The 27127-nt window shown below is 46.6% G+C and overlaps 1 protein-coding gene across 3 annotated transcripts in view; it reads right to left on the bottom strand.

Annotated features, from left to right (window-relative positions):
- Positions 1 to 2969: 2969 nt before the first annotated feature.
- Positions 2970 to 27127, bottom strand: part of JADE1 (jade family PHD finger 1) — a 56802-nt gene continuing 32644 nt past the window's right edge. For all 3 annotated transcript variants that reach the window (XM_040250519.1, XM_040250521.1, XM_040250520.1), the window contains exons 5-11: positions 26092 to 26279; positions 23544 to 23755; positions 20507 to 20674; positions 19188 to 19304; positions 15309 to 15830; positions 10057 to 10174; positions 2970 to 6743 (exon numbers count right to left, since the gene is read on the bottom strand). In XM_040250519.1, coding sequence (XP_040106453.1) covers positions 5833 to 6743; positions 10057 to 10174; positions 15309 to 15830; positions 19188 to 19304; positions 20507 to 20674; positions 23544 to 23755; positions 26092 to 26279 — 2236 coding nt within the window. In that variant the 3' untranslated portion in view covers positions 2970 to 5832. The remainder of the gene's footprint in view (positions 6744 to 10056; positions 10175 to 15308; positions 15831 to 19187; positions 19305 to 20506; positions 20675 to 23543; positions 23756 to 26091; positions 26280 to 27127) is intronic.

Below are 27127 nucleotides of genomic sequence, written 5' to 3' on the forward strand. Positions count from 1 at the left end.
TAAGCATGGTATTTTAAAGCATGGTGTTTGAAAGGTATTTACTTACTTTGAGTATCTGGGACTATTTGAGGCAAAAGTATGCCCACTAGCATTTCATATGAAAAAGAGAAACGATTCAAACAGTAAAGCTGAAACAGAGCCAAAATGAGCAAGAAAAGGAGGAAAAACTACACGGAGGAGGAAAAACACCAGAGAAAAGATCTGCTTTGTGAAGAAATTGTCTCACGTGGTTCTAATCCAGAAATCAGAATCATCAGCCAGATTAACAGGTAAAATAACCATACTTAACCCATAATTTAAAATGTCGTATTTAAGACTCAGACTATATAAGCCAAGTAGTAGTGAGAATATCGGGATACATCAGTGATACATTAGGAAGGATAGTATACTTTTTTCTTTTACCTTTGCTATTTAATTTGGCATTACTTATTTATGAAAGCTAACCAGATTGTATACTTTATATCACAAAAATACTGAAGGTTTTGCATAGCGTCAATCTAGATTCTTAAAACGTTCTAATTGCAGTCATTGTCAAGAAACAGTGTGATTTTAGGTGATTCTCTTTAACTTTCCAAGTCATGTGTCAGGATATAGAGAAAAATATTCTTTGCATTCCTGATAGGATGCTATTTTTTGATCATATATGCATATATTTTATATCTGTAAATGTGTGCGCATGTGTGTCCTGCAAATGTATAGGACACTAAAGTTACTAATCCCATTCTCCCTGGAAGGTAGGGACTAACTGACCTCAAGCCAAATATATTGTGTTATGTTCATAGTCATTCAACCAGTACATTAACATAGTATTTTAAACCAAGATAATTAGCTTTTCTTTATAGAAATTCATTAAAGTTCACATGTAATATTCTTAGTATACTCAAAAACACACAAACTAGTCTATGTGAATGCTCTCTTTATTCTTCTGAGAGGCAGCAGGGTCCTGGGGCCGGAAACTGGAGACGCTTGGTTCAACCACCGACCGACCTTGACTACGCTGCTTAATCCGTTTGTCATGCTGTGAGCTTTAAATAAAGTAATGCGCATAAAATGCCCAGCAGTGCTTCTGTCGTTTGATAAGCCCTGGGTAACCATCTGCAGGAGTCTGAAGGTTCTCTGATGACTTTGTGGCATGATGGAGTCAGTTATTACTGTAGAAGTTATCACTATGGAGATGGCAAGGCTGCAGCTAACTGGGAGGAGCGAGATTTGAATCAGGGAAACCAGATAATCCAGGCAAGAAATGCCATTGAACTATACAGCAGCAGGCAGTGGGAAAGAAGCAAGAAACACTAAAGAGATACTGTGTAGTATGTACACCAAGACCACCATTCCGCTGCGGGAGTTGGAGAGATACACGTAGGTTCCAGGTCTGGATGGCGTTCTGTTAAGGCAAGGTATAGAAAAAGGATGAGTTCCCAAATCTCAAGCACCTGCACACATCAAAGAGGAAGTGCCCGACAAGCAGTGCAGTAGAACTCAGGAAAGGCTGGACTGCGGCAAGGCCACTCGGCATCCCAGGGAACGGTCAGTGTCAAGGAAGCAGATAACACGCTTGCTTTTACCCTTTTTCAGTCAAAGGTCTGGTCTGCCCCAGACCAGGGTACATCATCAGATGCAGCTCTGAACATTGAAGGGAAATCACACTGAAGATTTCAACCTTGAAGTTCATTGCAGTTTGCTGCAGATGGCGAATGTCTGTTAGCTGTTTTCTAAGTGATCTGGGTAAAACCACGAACACGGTCCCTGACGCCACGTTTCCCATCACGTGTTGCACAGCTGCCACTAAGAGGCCCTTCCTTTGGCTCTTGGGGACTTAATTTCCCTTGGGAACTATTGTGGTTATTCAACTTGAAGACCTTGTAAGAAGAATCAGTTATTTCTCTCTGGGGTCTTACTCAGAGCAAGCAACATGGAAGTAAATAGTCACTAAGGAGGAACAAAGAGAAATAAACAAGCTTTTAGCCAAACTGATGAACACCAAGTCATGTTATTAAAAGAGAAAACACCAGTGGCCAGTTTTACAAAAGTTGAAACTAGGAATTGTGCCATCACTCTGCTGTGGCTCCTGTTCATCACAGTATATGTGAGAGTTAATCTGTGTGTAACCCGCACCTCTTTTGCTGTTCCCAGCACAGAGGTGCACTGCATGACATGCTGATGCCTCCATGTAGAGGCTGAGTAAAGACTTTCCAGCAGGGAGAACACCGGACTAGAAAACCAGAACTGGGGTTGGCCCAGTTCTGCTAGTGCCTAATTAATGCTGTGATCTTATTTGTAAAGAATGGAGGTATCTCTTTTTTGCCCTAATATTGTGGAATTCTGTGATCAAAATAATGCATTTAATGAAACCATTCTTTGAAAAATAATTTTTGATAGTCTCCCTGTTGTTCAGGAGTAACATGTATTTTTTTGCCTCAGAAGGCTTACCAGTCAACATGTTGGAGAAATAAGTTTCTTATTCTTAATCATAAACATGACAGCCAAACATTTAATAACTGCCTACTGCTTGCTTTCTATGAGATGCTCCATGAGCCTTCTTCAAATACCAGAGCAACCCCAAGAAGATGGTAGGATGTCACTCTTTTTACAGAAGGGAAAACTGAGGCTTACAATTGTTACGTGACTTGGCAAAGGTCACGTGGCTGGTAAACTACAGTTTAGTCTTTAAACCCAGGTCTCTCCAACCTGACTGTCTAAGTTGCTTCAGCTTGTTATTTTCAGATCCAACACTGTATTCTGGAAAGAACTCCAGCGAGGGGACACCAAGATCAGACCATGATTCGTCAGGGTCTCACCATCAAAGTTGAACCAGAAAGCAGCTCAGTGAACCTGGGCTCATCCAGTCGTGTCTTGTACCCAGCAGTCTTTATGCCAGTGAGACAAGGGACATGCACCATCACATGAGACAGTGTGTACCTGAACATCTAAATATTTAGCAAAACTAGATTTCAAATGACACTTTAAAATGTATTGCAAAATGTACAGCATTTATTCACATACAGACAAAAAGGCACAAATTCTACTAAATAGTTCAACAAAAAAATACAGCTGTCCTCAACTAGTTTTATAAATACTTTCAAAAAGGGGGTAGAAATAAATACAGGATTGGGCCATGTAATATAAAATAGTCATCTCTACATATACTTTTGTTTAATTCTGATTTTTAACTCTTCATGCACCTTTTTTTTTTTACCCAATTTTAGCTGAATGGACACCAAGCTAGGCACATAGTGAAAAATCCTCTGTACAAGGTTACAAATGTAATGACAAGTTTGTCCATTTCAAAATAATTAAGATTTGTACACAACACATATAACCCTTCATTTAGATTGTGTTTATAACCTAACAAATGACATTCCAGGCAACTTTACAGAAGTTTAACTAGCCTACATTTTTGACATAATACATGGATCATAATCAAAGATATTTCTTGGTCAGGATGCACACGGAAAGATAAAGCTTTAAACAAAGAAGAAAAGAAGAGCAAATGGTTCCATACTCAGAGTGCAAGTGGGCAGGTTGGGTTAGTTGCCGCTCATAACCTCATACAGAGTTCCCAGCAGGACGTGAAACTGACTTACAGAGCTGTCATTACACTGTCAGAGAAACTGTACCATTTGCATTTCAAAGCAGGAATTAAAGGTGTGGGCTTTTTGTGTTTGTGTGTTTTGTTTTTGTGTGGGGTTTTTTATTTTTGTTTTCTTTTTGGTTCAGCATAACTTGGAACGTTTGAAAGCTTTTCAACCTAAATGTGGGGAAAAAACAGGTAAGGCATTATTTTTGCACAAAACTAGCATTCCTAATAGTGCAAATGAATCTGGTACCTCTTATAAATGGTGAGAGGTCATAGACTTACTAGAATTTAGATTTTCTTTCTATGGCTTGACAGATTATCCCTCTATATATTCTACTCTCACCCAGAGCTGTTGCTGTAGTCAAAAAAGAACTGTAAAGAGTCCACCTTCTTCTGTATCCAGCAAAAGGTTTCTTGCTCATATGCAAAGAAAAAAATCTGATTTTTAAATTATGCTGAGTTAATGTACAACTTGGATTCATAAGAAACTTCTAATATCTGTAGCAACAGTTTATCTGGACAACATTCTTTGAAAAATGAGCCCCATAGCTCAAAAATAGTCAATCTAAAAACCTGGGTCATTCTTTCCCCTCCCCTGAATCAGTTACTAAAATGTATTTGAAAAGTTAAGACTTGGTTTGAAAATGTCATACATACAATGGGGATGTATCAGATCTGCTATTTGATCATCTGATAAAACTTGCATAGCAAGATGGAATTCAATAAGCCTTTTTTCCTTGTTGACAGTCATCTGGAAGACTTGAAAGGTAACTACTACAGAACTCAAAGCATCACTCACTAAGTATCAGAATGTCCCTGCCACATGGAAATAAATGTATAAATGAATCAGAAATCTGAGTACTGGTATTAACAAACTAAGGGATAATTTAGGGGAAGTTGGGCTTGTTCCAAGTGCCCATAATTCTAAATCTCATTGCTACTTAAATTTTCCTTAAGTTTGATTCACAACTACATTGAATTCCAAAGAAAATTAACAGGACCTTAACACTATCCACTGTCTTAATACAAAACGCACTACAGTGAGTGCAAAAACAGAACATTGTACTCAAATTTAATGCTAAATTTATTGCTGATAACTTACTAGTTATTGCCATTTGCAATCAGAAAGTCCAAGTTACGAATTAGAGCTTAGAACTCTGACTCCAGAAAACCTGTTATACTTCAATCTCTTTCCTGTATAAACTTGGTCAAGGGTTTTAAGAGGTTATCGCAACTTATTGCCTATTATTCTTAAAATATAACCTATTGGGTTTTTTTTTTTTCTTTTTCTTTTTTTTCTCCCAAGGAATCCATTCATGTTGGAAGGACGGATTCCCCAGCATATGCACTAGTGGTTGGCTCTGGAAATATGAGTCACCAGAGTCTGGAAGTTCATTGCTTAAACTTGAACAGCCGTTGTGTTGTTGGAAGCCAGGTGGCCAGGTATTGCCAATGGCCAGCAGAATCCCAAGCTGGCCCAGAAGGCAGTGGTTAGGGAAGAGAAAGGCTGAGAGGACTGGTAAGGACTGCCCTTTCTCATGGATGGAACCCTGGGATGGCGTCACTCTCCACCTGCCCTCTATCCAGAACACAGTCAAGAGCTGCCAGCAGCACGACCTTGCTGCTTCCATTTACCCTAAATCTCCAAGCTTCGGCAGTTCCACCCTGTCCCTTCCGATCTTCTGGTAATGACCTTTTTAAAACTTTTCTCTTCCCTCATCTGCTTTATTTACACATGAATTCCCTAGAATTACTGAAGCTTCAGAGCTACTGCCTGTATACTACAATGCAACAAAACAGTCCGTGGGCCAAAGTATAAATATGATTTCAAGATCCACCACAGTCCTAGAAAATAAGTTTTATGGGCTATTAAATGATACGTGAGGGTTTCTCAAGAACCATCTCTGATTCCATATATTCAGGTAACTAAGAGTTTGTGCTTTGGGAAGGATACAGAGGGCAGTAAGCACTCTTAGTTCAGCCTAGCCCTCTTTAGAAACTTACTTCATCCATTCTTATTGTAGTGTTAATTTAGCCTCTAGTCTTAGCAGTGTCTTACGGTTACAATCTACTCTTGTGTTTCCTCAACAAGTTGCAAATAACACACTTCTCACAACAATGATTTATAAATGACTCTGAAAGAAAATTCCAATCAGAATTGCAAGTAAATGTATTTGTGTAGCTCAGGAGTGATGGGTTTCCACTTGTTCCCCCGTGTCAGAGCTCTCGTCTCCTGCACCATCACGCCCGTTTCATCAAGAGGCCAGAATGCTCCTCCTGATGATGTCTGTCCTCCTGCTGATGGAGCTGCTGGCATGGATACACTTCTTCTCTGAGGCCTCGCTCTCGGAGTCACTCATCTCTGCGTCAGGGACATACCCGTCATTCTCGTTCTCAGCTTTCAGTTTGCTTTTCGCCCTCTCCTTGGCTGGAACTCGGCCTAAGCCCAGGTAGGGGTAGTCTAAGTGCTGGTGGCAGGCCCCCTCTGGGGCCTCTCCCTGCTGCTGCCGTTCCCCCTTCTTTGGAATCCGGAATCCTCCCCAGTTCTTCACTGGGCTGGCAGGTGTTGTAGGCACTTTGACTGCAGACTGGTTATAGCTCACTTTGATCAGGGAGCCGTTGCACTTGGGCACCGCCTCCTTCCTCGTGCCCGGCGCTGACTGCCCCGCCCCAGGGGAGGCGGCAGCTCTGGCATGGTCCGCGTGCCTCTGGGACACATCTGTGGACCTCAGAGGCTTGTGACTCTGTTTCAAAGGTCTGTCCTTTAAGTCTCCCTTGCTGAGGTCACAATGAAAACGATGGTCTCTTCTGCTCCCGTGCTCTGGCATCACCACGCCATTTTTCTGTTGTGCTGATACAAGCCGTGCTTCTGCAAAGGTCTTTTCAAAACTCAGAAAGCTCTCTGGGCCCACCGTCCCCTCCCTTCTGCCCCCCAGGTCTGGCTGCTTTAGCGGGGCTTTGCCTTCGCTCCCAGGGCTGTTCTGCAATGGATCTCGCTTGTGGGGCTTCTTCAGCGAGTGAACCAAGGAAGTACCCATTTGCTTCCTGAAGAACGCAGAATGCCACTTCAAGTCCTCTATCTTGGGAGCGTCAGGGCCCACAGAAGGACTGTTAAACAGAAGCATGTTTTCCAGTGAGGAGGACGAGCAAGAGGAAGAAGGCACACCTGTGAACATAAAACCACAAAAAAAGAAATTGCAACAGAAGCAAATCCAGAAAAATAAAATTTTAGACCCCTTAGCATGGCCCACTAATGCAGACTTCCCACCCAACAGTACAACATACAGTCACCCGGTCTGTAATAATTTGGTTTTTATAGTAAAAATAAATCTGCATGCTCTAGACACTCTTTTCTAAAACAAGCAGCTTAAGTTCACATAATTTTTTCCATGAAACGGTCTTTTCAAGGAATACACTTGCCTTCAAACAAAATAACTGATCTGATTCTCATATGTGATTTACTGCAGAATCTTTCCGTGGTCAAGCATTGCCTCCACCACCCCCCCGGTCTCAGCACCTGCCTCGCCTGCCGCCTGGGAGCAGCACATCCACAGGGGCAGGGAGTGGAGCTGTTATGCTGCTTTCTCCAAATCATCTATCCCTCACAGGGCTCGAACAAGGATAAATACACATACATTGTGAAATGAATAAAGGAAGGTGTTTAAAATCATTCTTGACACAGTACATATGTTTACTCATTATATATACAACACACTTGTGGAATTAAACTGAATTATCTAAACAAGGATAAGTTAAATTGGTGTTTTTCAAGCATTGTTTATGTAAATCACATTAAGAACTAAGTTGCCAATCATAACCCAGTAAAAGTGCACTTTTCATGCAGCCATATTAGCCTTCATCACCGACACGTGCGCTCTGACATTTTCTGTTGTTTCACTTATTTTAATGCTGGTGCTGACCTGCTAAAATGCATCTCACAACCCGGTAACAAACTGTAACCCTCAGTTTGAAAAATATTGGGTAAATCCATAACATACTAGAGTTCATCAGAAGGACCATGTCCCTGCAGAAGCCTCCAGAGCCTCAAAACAGCTGTCCTGTTCTCAGCCATGAGCCACCAGGAAATGCGGTTTCGTCCAGAGTAGCACAGGAGCCCATGTGCACCTACTGCTGGGTAGGGACGCACACCACGTGTGGACAGAATGAGCTAGCGATTCTAAACGAGAATCGCCACGACCACAGGGGATGGGGCTTTCCAACCTGCTGTTTCAGAAATGGCTGCTTTCTCAGTAACCAAACTTAGGGCCAACCTTCACACCACATTGCTATTTCTTTTACTCAGTCACCCGCTGTGGGAAAATAAAAACATAAGAGGTACTGTCCTCTGATTTCCTGGGATCCAGGCCTCTGAGGAGCCTCAGCTTCATGACTCCCACAAGCACTGTCCCCACTGAGGACGCTCACCCAAGCAGAACGGCCCTGCCCATCCCAGAATCACGGACAGTGTCAACATGGACCCCAGGGACACGTGCAAGTCACGGCCGTCTGCTCTGCCTCATCTGGAATCCTCTCTCTCAAAAGGTAGATCAGGTGAGGCACAAGTAAGAACACAACTGAAAGTCTAAAACTGGAAAAAGGAAGGGAAAAAAGGCATCCCAGGGGGCTCCCACTTCATTCCTTGGGGCATGGCTTCCAACCAGTCACACCTGGCACGCACACTGAGGGCAGGAGGACCCCGCACCCTATTCCTGCTGTGGAACAGCAGAGGGACTCTGGAACACAGGCCCGCATCACAGCTGTTACACAGAACGCTGCCTAACCTTCAGAGGCTCAGCCACTTACCCAAAGAGACGCCCTGAAACACAAAACAAAAAGCAAAAATGCCCTGTGATACCTGTGAGAAATGACCCAAGGAGAATCAGATCGAAGTATTCTTTACAGCTTCCTTTCACAACTTACTTTCAAAGGCAAACTCACTCATTAGTAATCACTCATGACATAAGGACCTAGCAAGTCAGAGAAAGCCCTCCAGGGGCAAAACTGTGGGCACAACTGCACTGGCGATCCTGGGCCTCTGCTGCTGGAGGAGAGTGCTCCACGCCAGCCAGGTGGACACGAAGGGAGCGCCCTCTCTTTTATTTGCATTCAAATAGGAATAATGAAGAGACATAAGTTCACTCTGATGAATCAAACTGCTGGTACTGGGTTGGCCAAAAAGTTCTTTTGGGTTTTTCTGCACCATATATTTTCTGCACCAAATATTTACGATACTTTACCTGAAAAAATTTATTTCAAAAATTTTACAACTGAACTCACAAGTCTAGCTATTGATATAATTTGACAGATTTGGGGAATATTTACTCTTGCAAAGAAAATTATCTAGGATAATATTACTAAATAAGTTAATGGCATCAAAACAAGGATAGCTTTTAAAACTTGCCAAGCTTTTTATCCTCTTTGTTCAGCTGACCAGTTACTTCTGGTCACACATATCCAGATGGTTTCAGGTAAACCCAGAATGCAACATAATAGGTTATGATTATTTCTTTGTTTGGTCCATGTTTCATGTTATATGTAGAGTCACAGAAGCAGGTGAGATGAAAGCCGGTTGACTGTGCACAAGGAAAGTTGTGCCAAGAGAAGCAGACGCACGCTCCCAAGACCTACCTACTAGTGGGTAGGTCTCTACACACTCAGCATTCTTCCTCCTCCTCTGAAATCCTTATAACACCTGCTTTCTGGGGCTTGTGAGCACAGACTGTTAGCACTTAAAGGCCTTCAGAGGCCAGAATTCTGGACCAAACCTCTTACAGATGGACAGACTTCAGAGAGGTCCAACAACCTGTCCCACTATGCACTTGATCTCAAAGTCACTGAAGTGCTCTCCAAAGGGAAAGAAGTCCATACCTTAGTTTTTTTCTTTGCCAGAGAAATGCAAAAATAGGCGGCACTAAATAAATACTTTGTGCTGAATCTCAGAAATATTCAAAATTCCAATTACACCAAAATAATCCACTGTAAATGTTATGTAAACTTGGATATATGCATTAAGTAATCTTAGATATATTTACCATATATTACAGGTAGACCCAAAGGCTGGATAATCAATATATCTTTTTAGGTATCCCCGAGACACTGTACATTTATCAAGTGCTTTGCAATACATAAGTTGCTCTTTGAGTCTCACACTACTTCCCAGGAGGGAGCTGGAGATCTCATCCCAACATTATGTGTGAGAAAATGGAAGAGACTCAGAAAACTTTGGACTCACTTCTGTGGGGCATGTAAGTAGGGAATACAGGATTTAACCCATAGGAGGCTGAACCTATGGCCCCATCCCGTAGACCACAGTGCCTCAAATGCCTGAGATTTCCCTCAACAACAAAAGCCTTCCCTTTGATTCTTCTAGAGTAAAAAAGAAAATTAAAAAGACACTAGCATGTTTTTCCCCCTGAACAGAGTGTTAAGGCTAACAAACCCCTGCCCTGTTGTTTGACCTACCAGGGCTTAATGCATACCTGAAACTCTTTCTTGCTCCAAAAGCTTAGTGTAAAGATTGAATATCTGTTCCTGGACTTTGCACACAGATCGTTTAATCTTTTCCCTGCGGGTCACCATGTAAGTGAGGTTCCGAACCTGGAACGTAGAGAATAAAGATTCTAAGTAAGCAATATACATTATAACAGTACTTTTTTTTTAACCTGAGGAAAAAAAAAATGTGTCCCCCTAGGTCCTTGACTGAAAATATAAATGTTTTATGTAATCTCTGACTTCCCTTTCTGATGCTAAGAAGTACCACAGAAAGGGCCTGTAAGAGGGAGCCATGCCCCCAACACCAAACCAGGCCAATGGCCTGGCCATCAGCTCATCCTGGCAGAGATGCCCAACGGTGTCCAAGGCCAAGCATACCAGCTCTTGCCAAAGGACTCTGCTTATCACCCCCAATATCCTCCCATGAATTCTATTGTCAGCTTTAGAGCAGTTCAGAAGCCACCCTGGTTGCACTTTATCAAGCATCTTCTGAAGATGCAACTAGGCAAGCACAAGGTCAAGGACCATTAGAGGGAAGAGCCCCCCCCAAAAAACGTTCCTGCATGGGGCCCACAAGAATGCCAAGTGGTCACCAAGACACTGAGCTCTCTGAAATACCTTGGAGTTTACAGGTAGCTAATTTGTTCCTACAGAACAAACACCTACGGAGGGTCCTTGCTTCGCCACAGATTTGCTACATCAGCATCTTAAGGCCAGCTCTCTGCATCACCACTGGAAAACACTGACACTACCTGCCTCCTGATCCATCTGTCAGTAACTGAGAGCCCAGCGCTACGAGCTCCACTTGGCATCTGATGTGCAACCACTGGGGGACTGCATGCATATCCTCATTAACCTATACTAACTAGTCAACACAGATTTGTTCCCCGTTTTCAAAGCCACCTGTGATGTCAATACAGAGTCAAAATTTAATGACTTAGTCAATAAACTCCCTTAAATCTGTTCCGTCTTAAAACTTATTGGTAAACCCAATCAGTTTACATGGGCCTGGAAAAACAAATGTCAAATGCAACACACCATATACACAATTAAAACTGTCTTCAAGATGTGAACAATACCTTCCCAAAAAACTCAGTGGCAAGACTGAGAAAAATGACTTAATATCCCCATCAGCTCCCACACCAAAGGCACAACTATACTCTCCTACCACCAGGGCAGTCCGATCCCCGGTCACCTTCTCAAAGGTCACTCATCTTTCAGCAGCAAGTGGCAACAAGACACACACAACCCTGAATTTTGGCTTATGTTCAGACACCGCCCCTAAAGAACCCTAAATCCCATCTGCTCTCCCCCAGCTGTGTTAAAGACAGCCCCCTTTGCGAAAGGACACAAGGTCAGCTGGCTTTCACGTTTGCATTTTACACATCATAAATGGTGTAATTTCCCGGCCAACAGCAGGAATACCAAGTCAGGCTTCTCTTGATCCCAACTGATTCACTGTTTGTTTAGGAATTTTCTAACACTTGTTAATAAAAATAATTGCGAAGAAAATCAGCCTTCCTATAATCTCAGAGTAAATACTGTTTCAGTGTCATTCACCCTAGTTAAAACACATTCTGACGGCCTCACCCCCTCCCTCCCAGCCCAGTAAGTAGGTGTCTTTTTAGTCCTTTTTAAGAATTCTGATCAGTTTGGGGATGGAGGTAGCCAGTGGGTGAGATTTTCTTTACAAACATTCCACCCAAGGAGATTTAAGAGTAGAAGCTCAAAAAGAGGAAGGAGTCAAACCTAGATCATTATTACAGACTCATTAATTACTGAAAAACAAATGAAGAATGGTTTTTACATTAAGACAGGGAACCCAACTTGTGGAGATAGGAAGGGTAAATTCTCTGACAGGAGTGGACTTATCCAGGAGTGGACAAGGTTAGTCAGATGTACAATAGAGATACATCTTTTTCCTTAAAATGGTCAATGGAAATAGAAAGACAGAGAACTTGAACTCTTATTACTGAAATTTAACTTCAGTGTCTGCAACCACTTTTCCCAGGAAAGATGTCCACCCTGGCTGCTAAGTGGGAAAACCACACTTCCATTTCCCATGATCTGAGGAGAGAGACATCTAACTATGACCCCAGGGTTTTCTATTGGAAAAATCAGCCTCTGAAGAACCTAGACCTGGGTGGCCACAGAATAGTGAGCGCCCTAAACCTCACCTCCCTTATGCACAGAACACCTCGTGAAGGGCAACTTCCATCAGCAGCCCCTGTATATCAAACTGAACGGAGGTTCTGTCAAGACACACCTTGCCTGGCCTTTCCGTGCACTGCTAAACCTGACTTCCTTCCCCTCCATCTTCTCCCGATTGCCAGCGAGGTGGCACCCAAAACCAGATCTCCTACGTTAAACCCGAGAGACACAAAGCAAAGGTTCCCAAACATGGAAGGGGCCTAAAATACAGAATGCTGGCCTCCACATCCAGAATTTCGGCAGTCAGGTGGGGTCCAAAGGTCAGCAGGTCATATTGCTGCAGGCTGAGGGCCCCCTCTGAGAACCACTGCCCTCAGGAACGCAACAATGATCTCAAGTTTTCTTGAATCCCAAACACTGCTTGCGACCGCTAGAGCTGAACTTGTCTTCTATGTTTCCGGCAACTGTAGCCTCTGTTAGAATGTCAAGAGTGACCATCCCACTGAAAGTTGGGGCCTGCCGTCTGGACGCCCCAGTGAAGAGGTGGCGCATTCTTATGAGAAAGTTCTCCTGCGGCTGAATTCGTGTTTACTGCTTCCTTCAGAGGACATTGTTTGGGGGGGTGATCCCACCAGAGTGGAGTGGCAGCCTTGGGAACTTGGCATGGCACCCACACCGGAAATCGCGTCTTCAGGTCCCCACACCGTTGGGAGACCATTCCTGTCACCTGTCTGGTCCCGAACTGGAACGCAGGTGTGCAAGGCGCCCCCAAGGTGTGTATTTGCAGGAACCACCACCATTATCACTCAGCGTTGTCTGCATTTCCAATGAGGCCTATTCACTCCTCAGTTCTGAAGGGAACACACGCCTTGCTCATGTCCTTCTTATTAACCACTATGAAATGTTAATTACCTAGTGTGAATTACACTACCTAGCTAGTGTGTGAATTACCCAAGACTCAACTTACTTGAAAACAAATTTATGATTTGTTCTTATTGTCACCCCTGCTCTGAGGAGTCGTCTTCCCAATACTGTTTATAATTACAAATAACTGTACTCTCTGCAGCACGGCCAGGATTTCCATTTTTTAAAGCCTCCACCCTAACTGGCCTTGTGGCACATTTTGGAAAACATAGTTTTCATTTTAATAAGCTTCAACTGACACTAAATGCCCTAAAATCTTAACGACTCTTTAAAGTAAATGCAAGTAATGCCACACAGACAAAAATCCCGATTTATTCCCTATTCTCATACATCATTGGCATTCTACTTAAAAAGCAACAGTGATGACTCAAAAAAAAACTTTATAGAATTACAAGTGCGTGTTAATCTGAGTATCTTAAGTACAGAAGAGTTAGTACACCACAAGCGTTTTCTACACTTTTATTCTGTGGTGATTGAGACACACACACAGTCCAAACATTAGACTTCTCGTCGTCCCTCCTGAGGACTGACTCCAAAGCTCATGCAACCCCGAGTACAGCAGTTGTCGGGCTGGGACAAGGCTTCTCACCAGGATTCCACTTTATCCTTCTGAACCTTTTTCTCATTGCTAACAAAAAAGGTCACACAGACCTGTGATTGAGGCGAGGTCTTCTTCACACTCACCACCAGGGGGGGCACGGGAGCAGGAGAGCCTCAATTCCGCGCCCCTCCCCTCCCCTCTGCCTCAATCCTGGTGGGGTGTCACCGTCCGGTTCTAAAACAGTCTCTTCTAAGGGAGGCCCACCAATACTCTCCCTGCCACGCCTCCTCTGCCAGGGTGGTGCTGGTGTCTGTGAGAGCCGGGGCTTTTTGGTTCGGTACTTCTCCCACGAAACCCTATTTGTTGCCTACGCTCTCACTTCCCATCAGCTCTGAGTCAGATTCTCTCCCAGGCAGGTGAATCACTAATAAGTTAGGTGCTTGGGGGAGATGCGTTAACCATTTCAGGCCACTTGGGTGCCTTTCAGCACAGGCTGCTCCTCCGTTCCATCTCCCGTGCACTAATGAACTTAATCGGAGCCGGCTGTTGGCAGCAGGGCAATCAGGGGAGCTGCCGCAGAAGGTGCTCGGAGACACATCGCCAATTAGTGAGCTTCAGTCAGAAGCTACCTACGGGGAGGAAGAGGCCGAGGCCGAGGCCGAGGCCGGGGCCGGGGCGGGGGGGCGGGGACAGCCCGCTCCTGATTGTTCCTGTAGCAGGAAAGGAGGTCCAGACGGGGACTCCAGAGATGCTGGAGAGCTGGGGAGATACAAAGCAGCAACAGCGGAAGGGAAGTGCCGCCAGCCGAGGCTGCGGGCAGAAGTGTGATCCAGAAGTGTGAAACGGAGTGTGCTAGTGTGCCCACGGGCTCCTCAGTCAGATCACAGGCTCTGTGCACCAGGAATCCCACCCCACACTCACACCAGACAGAGCAGACAGACACACGGACAGTCACAGGCGCGCGCGAACACACACACACACACAGCCTCGGTGACGACGGAGCACCTCGCTGCGGGAGAGCCTGGGGGAGCAGACACGCACCGGCGCGGCGGCGATGCACGCAGGCTAGCACCCACGCCTGCTCTGCTCAGTGACTGCGAGGGCGAAGGCCCTGTGAAGAGCCGAGGAACGGGGCTGGGCCCGAGAGGCAGTGAGCCGCTCTCCTCAGGGAGCCAGTGACCAGCACTCGGGTGTACCTCCCCAGGCTGAACAAAAGATCTGCCTGCCTCTGCCCGCCAGCCCCAGCACCATGAAATCCATTCTGGCTTCTCAGTCTATAAACAATTCTAAGCCCATCCCTTGGCCATTTCCCTGGGGCTCAGTTCCCTCTAGCTCTAGAATGGAGGAGGGCAAAGAGGTACCCCATGTGATCTCCCAGAAGAACAGTTAACTATAAGTGTTTAAAATTAAACCAGAGAAGCTCCCCATTCTGTGGTCATCTTGCGTGTGTGTACATCGAGTTTCCCAGCCCATTAATATATGGAACCAACACCACCTCATGCTGCGGTATGTACAGGGTCTGAGAGTAAATGAACCGGCTACCGTCCCTTGCTCTGGGCAAGTGGCCGTCTCTGTGCCGTCTTCTTCTCTAGGTCACTACAAGGTGTCAGTGTCGATTATTACCCTCTCCAGGTCCTGCCGCAGGTGCGTGAACAGCTGCAGCCTCCTAAACAAGACATCCTGCTCCCGCTTGGCTAGGTTGTCCTCTTCGTCTTTCTTTGGAGTGATGAGGGGCTTGTTGAAGTTGACCTTCCTCTTCAACTTCCAGTACTGGTACAGGAAGTCCACCACCTCCTCAGGCAGCCGCAGGGCCCTGGCCACGTCCAGCAGGTTGACGAACGTGTAAAATTCGTCCTCCAGCTGCTGCAGCTTCTGCTTGCGGACACTGACCCGGTGGGCCTCTCCCCGATTCTGCTCGAGGCCAGCAAAGGGCTCCAGCGGATCCCGCGGGGAGCACTCGGGAGCCCCATTCTCCTGAGCGGTCCCCTCACCAAGGCCCTCCTCAGCTTTGCGATGCGAGCTGTGCTTCGGACAGTAGGACTTGAACTTGACTTCGTCGTTCTCTGCCAAGATAGTCTTCATCTCTAAGCCCCGGTCAAACGCACAGGTCACGTGGAAGGCTGTGCGGCAGTTCTTCACAGAGCACTGGCAAGAAAACAGAGAGCCAGCGGTGGGGTTAGGGAGGGACAGGACCCGAAGCCCTGAGCACAGGCACCCCGTCCACCCGCACGCTCGTGTACCCGCATGCACACATGCACACACACGGGAAGAGCTGCACTTAGAGCGCTCAGGGACAGAAAGGCTTCACGTGGATGACCCCTGGCAGATCTAATTGTGTTTTAAATAAGCTATGGCTTGGGATTCAGGAGGCTTTTTTTTCATTAACCAAACAGCACCTCTCTTACAAAAGCAACTGCATCCAGAGTCACCTCGTAAGGCCACATAATTATACAGCTGGCACGTGCAGATGTTCTCAATACACAGAGTGTACTCTCAGGCACTCACTAGTTCTTTACCCATCTGAGCTTTTTTAACGTGTATATTAAAAGCCTGAGTGGTAAAATCTCAAGAAGAGGGACACCAGTCAGAGATGTTACAGGATCACGGGGGCCCTTCCTGTGCCCCCCAGGACGAGGCCCAACACAGGTGGCACACTCCTCCCAGCAGTGGGGGTTGCTCAAGACCCAGGAGGTGAATTAAAAACTCCCAAAGAGATGCAAGGAACCAGAGACTGGGACCACCCTGCAGAGACAGCGTGAGACCAGTCTCTGCACGCTAGGGAAGCTCTGCCAATGCAGAGGCCTCCGGGCCCATGAGGCCAAGCTCTGAGACCTGGGCATGCTGTGCCTGGCAGTGCAACCGCGAGGGGCCTACTGCCAGCAGGTGGAAGGAAGGTCAGCCCAGAGGTCAGGCACTACCCAGCCCGACCCTCCCACTCACTGCCCCACCAGGAGGACCATGTAGTGCCTTTGATCCACACAGCAAGCTGGAGGCCTAGCAGGAGGAAAGAGATTAACTTCTCCCCATCTGATCAGTCCTGGGAGAATGCGAGGGAGGAGGCTCCTGGTGGTGACTGAAGCCAGTCCCTTAAAAAGCAACACGGTATTGTGTGAGGCCAAGTGATCCCGGGCACAGCAAGCCTGTAGAAAGAAGAACCCGCAACCTGGTGGCTTGGGGCCAGCTGAAAGGCTTAACTAAACTCATTCAAAGGAGCCCTGCACAGCATCATCACATTTGGCTGGGCTGGGGCTTCGGCTTCTTCCCCTAATCACTTCAGTATTTAAGAGGGGACTCAGGGCCAGTCATGACTTCTTCCATTATGACAAAGTCTCTTCTACCCAGAAGAACAAAAAATCTAGCTCGCTTCACAGAAAATCAGTTCCCTCAGTGCACACACTTTAAGCACACGAACATAAATCTGTAATTTTCTCTTTAATAATAACCTCAGTTCCAAGCAACGTGTGAAATCCGCTTTGGTGGCAGAACACACACACACCTGGCCACTATCAGTAAAAGGCCAAGGGCTCCTCCTCCTCTGCAGGCAGCCAAGAGGGGAGGAGAGTGGAACGGACGGCGGAGACGCTATCAGGGTTTGGCGCCAACGACACTTTAAATCAGCGCCCCAACCTGCAAGAGGAACACGCCACAGCAGAACGTTTATGCTGGGCTTTGTAAAGACGCCAAATGGCCTTCCTCTGGGTTTTCCCATTCAGGTTGACTCAGCAAACAGATGTTACAGAAACATAAGCCTGAGCCTTTCCAGCTGCAGACATTTCAGACAGGAATTCTTTAATAAAAATCAGTCTATTCTATGAAGATATGAAAAATCATCAAACTTCCTTGGCCTCTCCTCCTTCAAATTAATATTCTGGAAAAAAGAGGTCAATGGCAACAACAACAAAACATCATTTTATCGTCTCTGTTTAAAATAGAAGCAGAGATCCCAATCAATGAAGGATCCATCAATGAAGGACCTGCTCAGTAAAGTGTATAATCTCTACCCTCAGAACATCAGGTACCTTGGAAGAAAACGATTTCCATCTTCCTTGGTTTGCACAGCTTGTTTCCATGGGCAGTCTATATACACATACATATACCCGCCCCAATGTTGTTGTTTTTTTTTTTTTTTTTTTTTTTACTTTGTGGCTTTTAAAAAATTTCCCCTCCATGTCCTCTGAATACAATTCTCAGGCCAAAGGCTTTTGTCATGTTTTAGTTTTAAGCAGATTCCATTCACATACAAAAAAGTCTGCACTATTTTCAAGGTCCACAGCCAAATCCCACCAGCTGTCTCCTGCCTCACCCTCTGAATATTTTTGTTACATTTTGGATTCTTGAACACCAGTGGAAGTGATAACGAAGAAAAGCACAACTGCTTGGCGTGTGAAATGAAAACTTTTTAAAAACCACCAGCCACTGGATACCTTACCGAGGGGAATATCTATCAGCCAAAATACAAACTGATTTTGTCAAATGAGGTCATTTCTTTCAAAGCCACAACTAGTGGTCTGACCAAGCTTGTGCAGCATGTCTCTGTGCTAAGCTGCTGTGTTTTCTGCATCGAGAGAAGAAACCCCCCAAAACCAACACCTCTGCCCTCAGGAGGTGACCTGGGGACTGAGGAGGAGGGGGGGGTGGACCCATGGCCTTGAGGGGGCACCCCTACAGGAGGGGCCAGCAGGGCCACAGGCAGGCCTTGGAGAACTCGGTGCAACAGCATCTCAGGCCTCCTAAGTCAAGACTGTCTAGACGCCAAAAATGTGAGGCCCAGAAATTAACTTCTCAAGTAGTCTTTTATACAACACGGAAAACCACCAGGCCATCTATATTTTCTCCTTAGTTCTTCCTACATTATGACCTTCTGCACTTGCCTGCACATGGACACAGAAAATGCAGGCACAATTTTTACATACAGGTTCCCCCCCAACCCCACCTTGCACACACAAGAGCATAAAAAAAATCAGAAATCCAGGCTTTGCAGAACCCTAGGAGTAGCACCTCAGGGGTGCCCCCTACCCAGCTGGTGCTCCAAGGAGTCCGTTTTACCAAACACAAAAACATCAGCATGCCAAGCTGATTCAAACACCGTGCACCAAGACACGGAGCCAACATGCACGCCTCAGACACCAGCGGGGCCCCTCAGCAGGTGGGGGTGACTGTTCCTCAAGTGCCCAGCCTCCAGCCTGCCCCCAGGGCTGTCCCCAGGACGCCAGGCTTGTGGCAGCAAGGAGAAACAGGCACAGACTGGAACTGCTGGGCGGCCCAGGCAGACTTCTGAGCTGCCCTGTGATGGTTACAACTGATGTTCTGGTTACAACCCACCAATAAAAGCGTGTACAGAGGGTGTGGCTGTACCCCCGCCCCTAGCACCACCCTCAGCAACCTGAGAGGGCTGTGCTTCCTGGAGTCCAGTCCCATCTCCAAACCCTGTGAGAGTTAGTTCAGAACCCTGCCCTGCAATGCAGGGAAGGGTAGTCACACTGTCCCGACTGAGCTGATTACCTGTATGGATGCCCCAAACTTCTCATTGCAGAGGCTGCACACAAGCGCCCACCGACTGCTGGGGATGTGGGACACCTTCGTGATGGGCTCCATCTTCTCGGGGCTGCCGATGCTCACCTGGAGGCCGAGACACAGCAAGACAGAGCGGTAGAGGCCACCAGACAGACAAAAGCAGAGCACAGACAGGAGAAACCTCAAGATGCGTTCCTTCCCCACGACTCTACCAGGGGATGCCAAGGGGCCCTCGCCCTCCTAGCACAGGTAAAATCCCACTTTAAAGGGGCGAGCTCCACACCTGGGGAGGGGGGTTGGGTTTTATCTGATGCAAACATCCTGTTTGTAAAGACATTCAGATATACCAACGTTCACTGCTCACCCGAGTGATAGGTCAGATGTGTACGTATCAGGACAAGGTAAGCGAGTACACCTCTGGTCCACAGAGAAGTGGTCAAGGCTGGAAATCCATCTTAAATATACTAAAACACATTGTGAACAACTGAGTAAGTAAATACTGACTGCTTTTAAAATAGTATCTCTCTCTCACTAAAGAAAAACCATTCTCCTCAGTCAGAAATGTTTACTAAATAGAAACTACCGAGATAAATAAAGTGCCCTCTCTGTGTTTGGCCTGGATCACTGAACTGTATCCTGTCAATACCAAACTGTGAGATCCCAAGTCTTAAAGCCTCACTTCAAAAATCTCTCAGATAGCTTTTTTCCTCAGGAGAAAAATGCACCAAAATTACACACCAAAAAATGCTAAAATTTGAATCACAAATGATATTCTCAGAGTGAGCCATGCAAATTAAATTAGTCAAGGTCTGGGACTTGAAATAAATTAGACCAGACCTGAAATTAAAAAGGTCGAAATTCTTAGGCTAAGTAAGAATTTTAATAAAAATCACACAAATGTGACCTAGAGCAGTGGTTCTTTAACCACAACTGTGTGGCCTGAGTGGTTCACCAGCTCCAAGGGGTTACAGCCCACCTCAGGGGAAGGCCGCGACATGAACGCCATGGGTCCACTCCTGGGAGCCTGTGCACAGCGGAGGGTCAGCTGCAATGGCATCTGAAGACAAATCTGAACACCTCCACCCAGGAATCCAACTAGCTGTGGCTCCCAGTGAGCATGTCTACAAATGTACACACCGCAAGCAGGCCACAGCATGCCTCAGGCTCAATGTAAGGTGGAAAAAGGAGTAATTCAGAGGCGTCGTGTTCCTCAACAGCTACAATGAGGCCTGCTAATTAATGAATGGCTCCCCATGAGAATGAGCAGCCACGGGCTCTGGAGCTGAACCGCCCAGAAAGGTACCCACCTCAGGGATCCACAGCGCACAGCTGACGTGCACCCACTTGGTCCCACTGCGGGTGGGCTTCATCGCTCCTCCTTTCTTGGGACACAGCAAACACTTGGGCTGAACGCCCAGGGCGCACGTCCGGCACAGCCAGCTGCCCTCTGGGACCTTGAGGATTCCATAGCAGGCCTGTGAAGACACCGCACATCCCAAGGAAAAGAGAGAAGAGAGTTGTTTTTCCCGGTATGTCTATTAGTTTTAAACACCTAGAAAAAGTTTAACAGAACTGCCACCAAACAGAGGCACTCCCTTCAGGAAAGGTGCCGGGCAGCAACAGCCTCATAGTCAGGAGGTGGGTGCCACACACTCCCGGGGTGGGCCTGAGAACCACTCAAGGACAGAAAGGTCTAACAGAAATCTGCTGTGTAGCTACAGATACCCCCTGTACCAAGTTTCTAAATAGTAGTCAGTAAATCCTCAAAACACTCTCCAGGGCTAGATGGGATAGGCATCGCTCTGATTTACTGATGCAGCTGAGACAGAATGAGGGTGAAACACATAGCAGCTGAGTCTCCCAAAGCTGTGACATGAGACACCTCTGGGCATGAGAAAGAACCAAGGGGCAGCCGGGGCCTCCAGGCTGAGCAAACTCCACTAACCTGGCCCCCGTGCCTCCTCACCCCAAGTGAGCACCACAGGCGCAGAGAAACGAGACCTTCTAGACAAAACAATAATTTGGTCTCTTTGGCTGATGTTCAAAACAAAGCCTGCTTTACTAAGATGGCAAATTACATGAGACAGCAATAACTGCAGAACTCAAGGCAACTAAAAGCCATTAAGATGGGTCAAAGAAAGAAAAGGCAAATGCTAAAGAAGTGGAGAAAGAAAACCGTGATGAGACCAGGAGCACAGTCAGAGCCGTTTAAAAACACCAAACTTTATCCTTAAATGAACTAACTACGAGTCAGGAAGTGGAGAGACAGAGTAACACAGCTCCAATTCTCCAGACAGGAAAAACACAGCCGCTATGCAATCTGAATATCCAGGACGCAAAAAGGAAACCACAGGATGAGAGTGCAGCAAAGCTAAGTGACACTAAGGCTGGAGCTTAGGAGCAGGGTCGGTGCCGTGAATGAGCCACTGTCAACACAGACCGCCTGGAAAAACAAAACAAGACAAAACTTTTTATAGAACTGACACTATTAAGGTTTCAAATACCAAAAAAGTCTATATCAGGCACTCCAGAAAAAAGTCTCATTTGAACAGGTAATTTTTTTCTTTTTTACTGGAAAAACAAGTCTAAGTAAATTAGAAGATTAAAACAAAGGATGACTTAAAGACAAGTCATTAAGAACATCTCAAAAGAAAAAGGAGCCAGAGGAAGTACCAAGAGACGGTGCGGCATGGCCGAAAGAGCAGGAGACCAGGCCGGGGCTGGGGCGCCCAGAGCACCCCCGCCAGCCCCCGCCCTGGAGCTCCAGCTTCAACTCTGCCAGTACCCCACTGTGGGACTCTGAACAGCCCACCCTGACACCAGGTGACTCAGAGGGTGTGAGTACTTTCCAAGCAGAACTCTTTTTTTCAAAGAAAACTTTTCTCAGGGTGGGGGGGGGGAGTAAAAATGGTAGGGAAAAAAAAACTAAATGTCATCCAAGTAAAATAGCACAAACAACAAAGGAGCAAAATGGTAGCCACAACACTCATGATGTTGAGACAACAAATCCTCTATGAGAATTCTCCATTATCCCAAGGAAAGCTCTTTGGTCATCTGAAAACCCAGAGCTACAAGATGGGCTATAACATAATCCGCAAGAAACTATGGTTCATGTGTCATGAGGATGAGATGGGCTAAGGCCACACAGCCTGTGAAGTCCTTGGGCAGAAGGGACCCCCCAGGAGGCAGCCAGAAGGACAAAAACAACCAAGAATCACAAACTTGATTCTTCTTCCCCAGAGGTGACCAAGCCACCATCCCACACAAGTCTTCAAGATTATTGTAAATCTCAGCATCAACAGGTGAACTCAAAGCAAGTGCCTCAGAATAGTCTTTTCAAGAGTTTATATGAACACAAGTCCCCACAGAAATATAGATTACTTTATTATTGTATTAAAAAATAAATGAAAGATGAGTCAAGACTGAGATTCTCCCAAGCTTTTTAAATTACCCTATGCCCATCCTTACTGAAAGTGAAAGTGAAATCGCTCAGTCGTGTCCGACTCTTTGCGACCCCACGGACTGTAGCCTACCAGGCTCCCCAGTCCATGGAATTTTCCAGGCAAGAGCACTGGAGTGGGTTGCCATTTCCTTCTCCAGGGGATCTTCCCAACCCAGGGATCAAAACCAGGTCTCCTGCACTGCAGGCAGACACTTTACTGTCTGAGCCACCAGGGAAGTAAGCGATTATCAAAAATAAGCAACTGCCAAATCCTACTGACATCAGGGAAAACAGGAAGTAACGTTCAAGAAAAGGGGCCCCATCCTCTTGTTTAGGGGCTCAGTTTATCTTGACGTCAGCAAAAGTGATGTTTTGAATCGTGTCCAAAAAGTTTATGTTACAGTCAGTCCTAACCCAGAAGAAAACAGATGTAGTCAGTTAAGATGAGCTCACACTGGAGTAGGGAGGGCCCTTCACCCACTGTGACGGGTCTTCCTACAAGAAGACGGCCAAGTATTAAGACAGAGACACACAGCGAGGACACGAGCGACGGCAAAGCCAGAGGCCAGAGCGGTGCATAGCTGCAAGCCACGGAATGCTGACGACTGCCAGCAAACCACCAGGGGCCAGAAGAGGCGAGGAGGGAGGGGCGCTTCAGAGGGACACCTTGAATTCAGGCTTCCTGGCTCCAGAGAGCAGGACAATAATTTCTGTCATTTTAAGTCATCCAGCTGGTGGTACACTCTGTTAGAGCAGCCTGAGCAAATTAACACAGGATCCCATTCTCCTGGCTGTAAAAGCAGCAGGAAATACTTGAAACACCCAGTGTTAAGAAAGAGGTGGGCACGCGCCCTTACCCCACCGCGTCTGTGGCTTCCTCCCGGGGCCCGCTGTCCACCTACCTGATGCACACAGATGTTGCACTTGTCGCAGAACACCATCTCGTTGCCGTCCTCGCCATCGGGTGACTGGCAGACATCACAGACGACATCTTCGTCATACTCGATCCCCAGGCCTTCCTCAGTCTCAATTGCGTGGTTCATGTTGTCATAGCACCGCTGTTCAAATTCCTCCAGGACCCTCTCCATGGTGTACTCATCTAACTCGGGCATTCCTGGAGGAAAAATGCCGCAAACCTACTTTGATAAATCCGTATGAATAAATATTATTAGTTATACTAACAAATTCACAATGAATAAATAATATTATAAATAAATGTATCCTGAGTGTCCCAAATATTATCTGTTGAATGTCTCTCTGACCCTTTCAAGGAAGGAAGTTTAAATTAAAAGGCAGAAAGACACATCCACACAACAGTTTGTTCTTTATGGTCAGGTACTGAAGACACAGCACTGGAAGGTAGAAAAGTGAAAGATAAATCCCACAAGTGTTCAAGGATATTAAGTATTGAATACATTAGACTGTCATTTCATTACAATATTATATATAACAACTAGCATGTAACAGACTTCAAAACCATGACCACATAGTATAGCTTGGTTATTTTTTCAAAAAACATTCCATTTTTTCAGCTTAAAATGGTGCTGAGAACAGATTTCACTGTGAATACTCAGATGTTTTTACCTGGTTTATCCCTCCTTACCCTCTGAATTTACTAGTTGAGATGCATAAGCTAATCAGACCCATGAAAGACAGGAATACAAGCAATGTCTGAAGCAAAGAAGACAGCTCCTTGTGAATCAAATAAAATGCATTCTTATGCAGGAAATGACCAAAAATAAACTTCAAGAGGTTATAACTTCATGGTTATAACTAGTGGTGGGATAAGACTTTTATTTCCTTCCATTTATGAATGTATTCCAAACTTCCTACAATGAAAACACTCATGCAAGAAAGAAGAAACAGGCTGTAAAAAAATAGTAAAACACATCTAAGAAACAACAGAAATGTCATCAGAGCCAACAACTCTTATGCATTACCATAAATGTAACTGACATTCCAGTTTTTAAAAACTTGGAGAACACAATAGTGCTGGCACTATGATAAGCCCTAATAAACACATATTCAAAAAAGCCACCTCTCATCTCAAACCCTATTTAATAATGAGATCGTTTCTATGTGGCCAGACGCTTTCATCTCAATTCTTCCTACCAGTTTTGAAAACATCACCGGCTTTGAAAATAGAACCGTATACCCTATGATTAATTTTCACCATTAAAAAAACCAATGAAAGCCAAGGTAAATGTCTTCAAGCATGTGTTCAGTAAGTGATAGACAACTGCAACACTTATCCTGCCAAAGCGTCCAGCACTGCCTCGCCGTCCAACAGAGACCCAGCACTACCCCTTGAACCATCCACAGAAGCCCCCAGCCCCTGGCCGTCGTCGGTCCCTCTGCCTTAACTCAGGACACCCAGCCAGTCTGGTGGAGTACAGGGGTTCCCACAAAGTCTATGAAGCTGAAACATAGTATTCTGTTCCAAGAGAAAACTTCTGAACAGATTCTATAAAGCAACCTCATCGCCTACTAACAGTCTAGCCACCAATATCTAAAAGCAAGGACCATGAGGAACGTACCAGCTTTGTCAAAATTCCCAGCTCAGTCCACAGGGTCTTTCCCATCGGGGGCTGGGGAGCAGCAGGCGCAGCGGCACCCGTCACACGCCAGGCCCCATGCGAGGCTCAGGGACCCACACAAACACAGTCTCAGTCCTGCAGGGCTTTGAAATCCATTCACCATTTCATAAACACTTACATAAGCTAGGCTGCAAAGAGCCTGTGCCACCACTTCCCGACCTCAACCTATGGCACAAAGCTAATTAATCCTCACAGTCTCTCACGGGGAACCCAGACTGGGCCTCACTGACGTGCCATCTCCACACACTCCAGGCAACCCTTAGCAATCAGAAGTGGCGTGTAAGCCGAGACCCAAGTGTCATCCTGGTTGTGACACAAGGAGACGCAAGCAAACGAGGTGCAGGAGCCCTGAGCTGCACACACAAGAACTGACTCGTGTGTAGAAAATCGGATCACAATGGGCGGGGCACCCGCCAAGGTGGGGCTGCCCCCAGGGAAAGCAGGACAGACAAACGGAGCACTCGGAGCACTCGGGTTTAGGAAAAGACTTCAGGGGAATCACTGAGGTAAAAAGCACAAGTGCTTGGCTGGAGTGGAGTTTACTGTGAGCAACAGCAGGTCAATGCTGAAGAAGGGATCCGAAGAGCTCGGGCTCCTTAGTTTCCTGGAGGTAAGGAGGCGGCGGGTTCGGGGCTGTAGGTCAGGGTGGGAACCAGGAGCCCTGCTCCTGCCCCATGGAAACAGCCCTCCCTCAGCCCACCACTCGTCCAGGGGGCACACGCAGACCCCGAGTCTGCCGCAGCCGGACACGCAGGGCTGAGGGGAGCCGGTGCCCCCAGGTGGTGAGGAGCTTCTCCCCTCACCTCCAGGCCTCTCCTCATACTGTACACAAGGCAACAGAGCCGTTTCTCACCCATCTCCTTAAACTCCTCGTTGGTCAGTTCCAGCCACGCAGCGTCCATGTCGTTGAGATCGTAACGACACACACTGTCGGCCAGTGTGCGGATGTCAACGTAGCCCAGCTCCGGAGGCTCGGAGCCTGACGAGACAATGTATTTCTTGGGCCTGATGAACATGAGGGATTTCTCTTCAGATACGACCCTGGGTAAGAAGAGAATAAGGCAGCTGGGTTACCCTTCCTGCCACAAGGAACCAAGTCTGTCTGTCAGAAGGCCCCAGGCGAGCTTCCACCTCTGACCCGCAAACCCCAAGTCACCGCCTGGTTAAGACAGTTAACGCCCTAACATCACTGCTAATAAAATAACTTAGGAGTCACTAAAGCCCCTAAAATAAAACTAGATAAAAAAGCGACAAAACTACCGGAGGTGTCACCATCAGCTCCTTCCGTGTGGCCTCCCAGGACCCTGCGTGCCTGCCGCCATCTGACAGCGGAGCATTCACACAAGAATGCACTCAGCCCTAAGTGTCAGGGGTTAACGGCTGAATCACCCTCCACGAACCAGGCCTGCCCGCCCCTGCTGGAGACCACCAAGCACGGGCTTCTCTGGGACACAGAGCAGACAGGAGCAGCCTCACAGACAGCGGGTACAGTGGAGCGCTGGGGAGCCGAGGGGAGAACCATCACCTCCAGGGCTGAAACTCGGGCCTCGGCCATTTCCAGGCAGCCTGAGAATCAGAGTCCCGGCCAAGTTAGGGGCGCTCCTGACACACACCGGCGGTCCCAGGAGAGAAGGGGAGGTCCCTCTGCTCCTCATGCTTCCACCTGTGAACACCTGGAGAACTGCCGTCCTCACACCCGCTCAGGAGAAAGACAGCACGTGAGGAGGCCCAACCACTGCTGACTGGAGACCGTGGCGGCCCAGGAGCCCCTCACATCCACGCTGTCCCGCCACCTCCAGGTCTCAGGGCGCCGGCAGTTTGCATTAACACCCAGCTGTCCAAGGAGTCCGTCATAGTTCCATCACCCTTATAATACCAGAGTGGCTTTA

The sequence above is a fragment of the Oryx dammah genome, unplaced genomic scaffold, assembly GCF_014754425.2.
Source record: "Oryx dammah isolate SB20612 unplaced genomic scaffold, SCBI_Odam_1.1 HiC_scaffold_12, whole genome shotgun sequence".
In the NCBI taxonomy this organism is placed as follows: Eukaryota; Metazoa; Chordata; class Mammalia; order Artiodactyla; family Bovidae; genus Oryx; species Oryx dammah.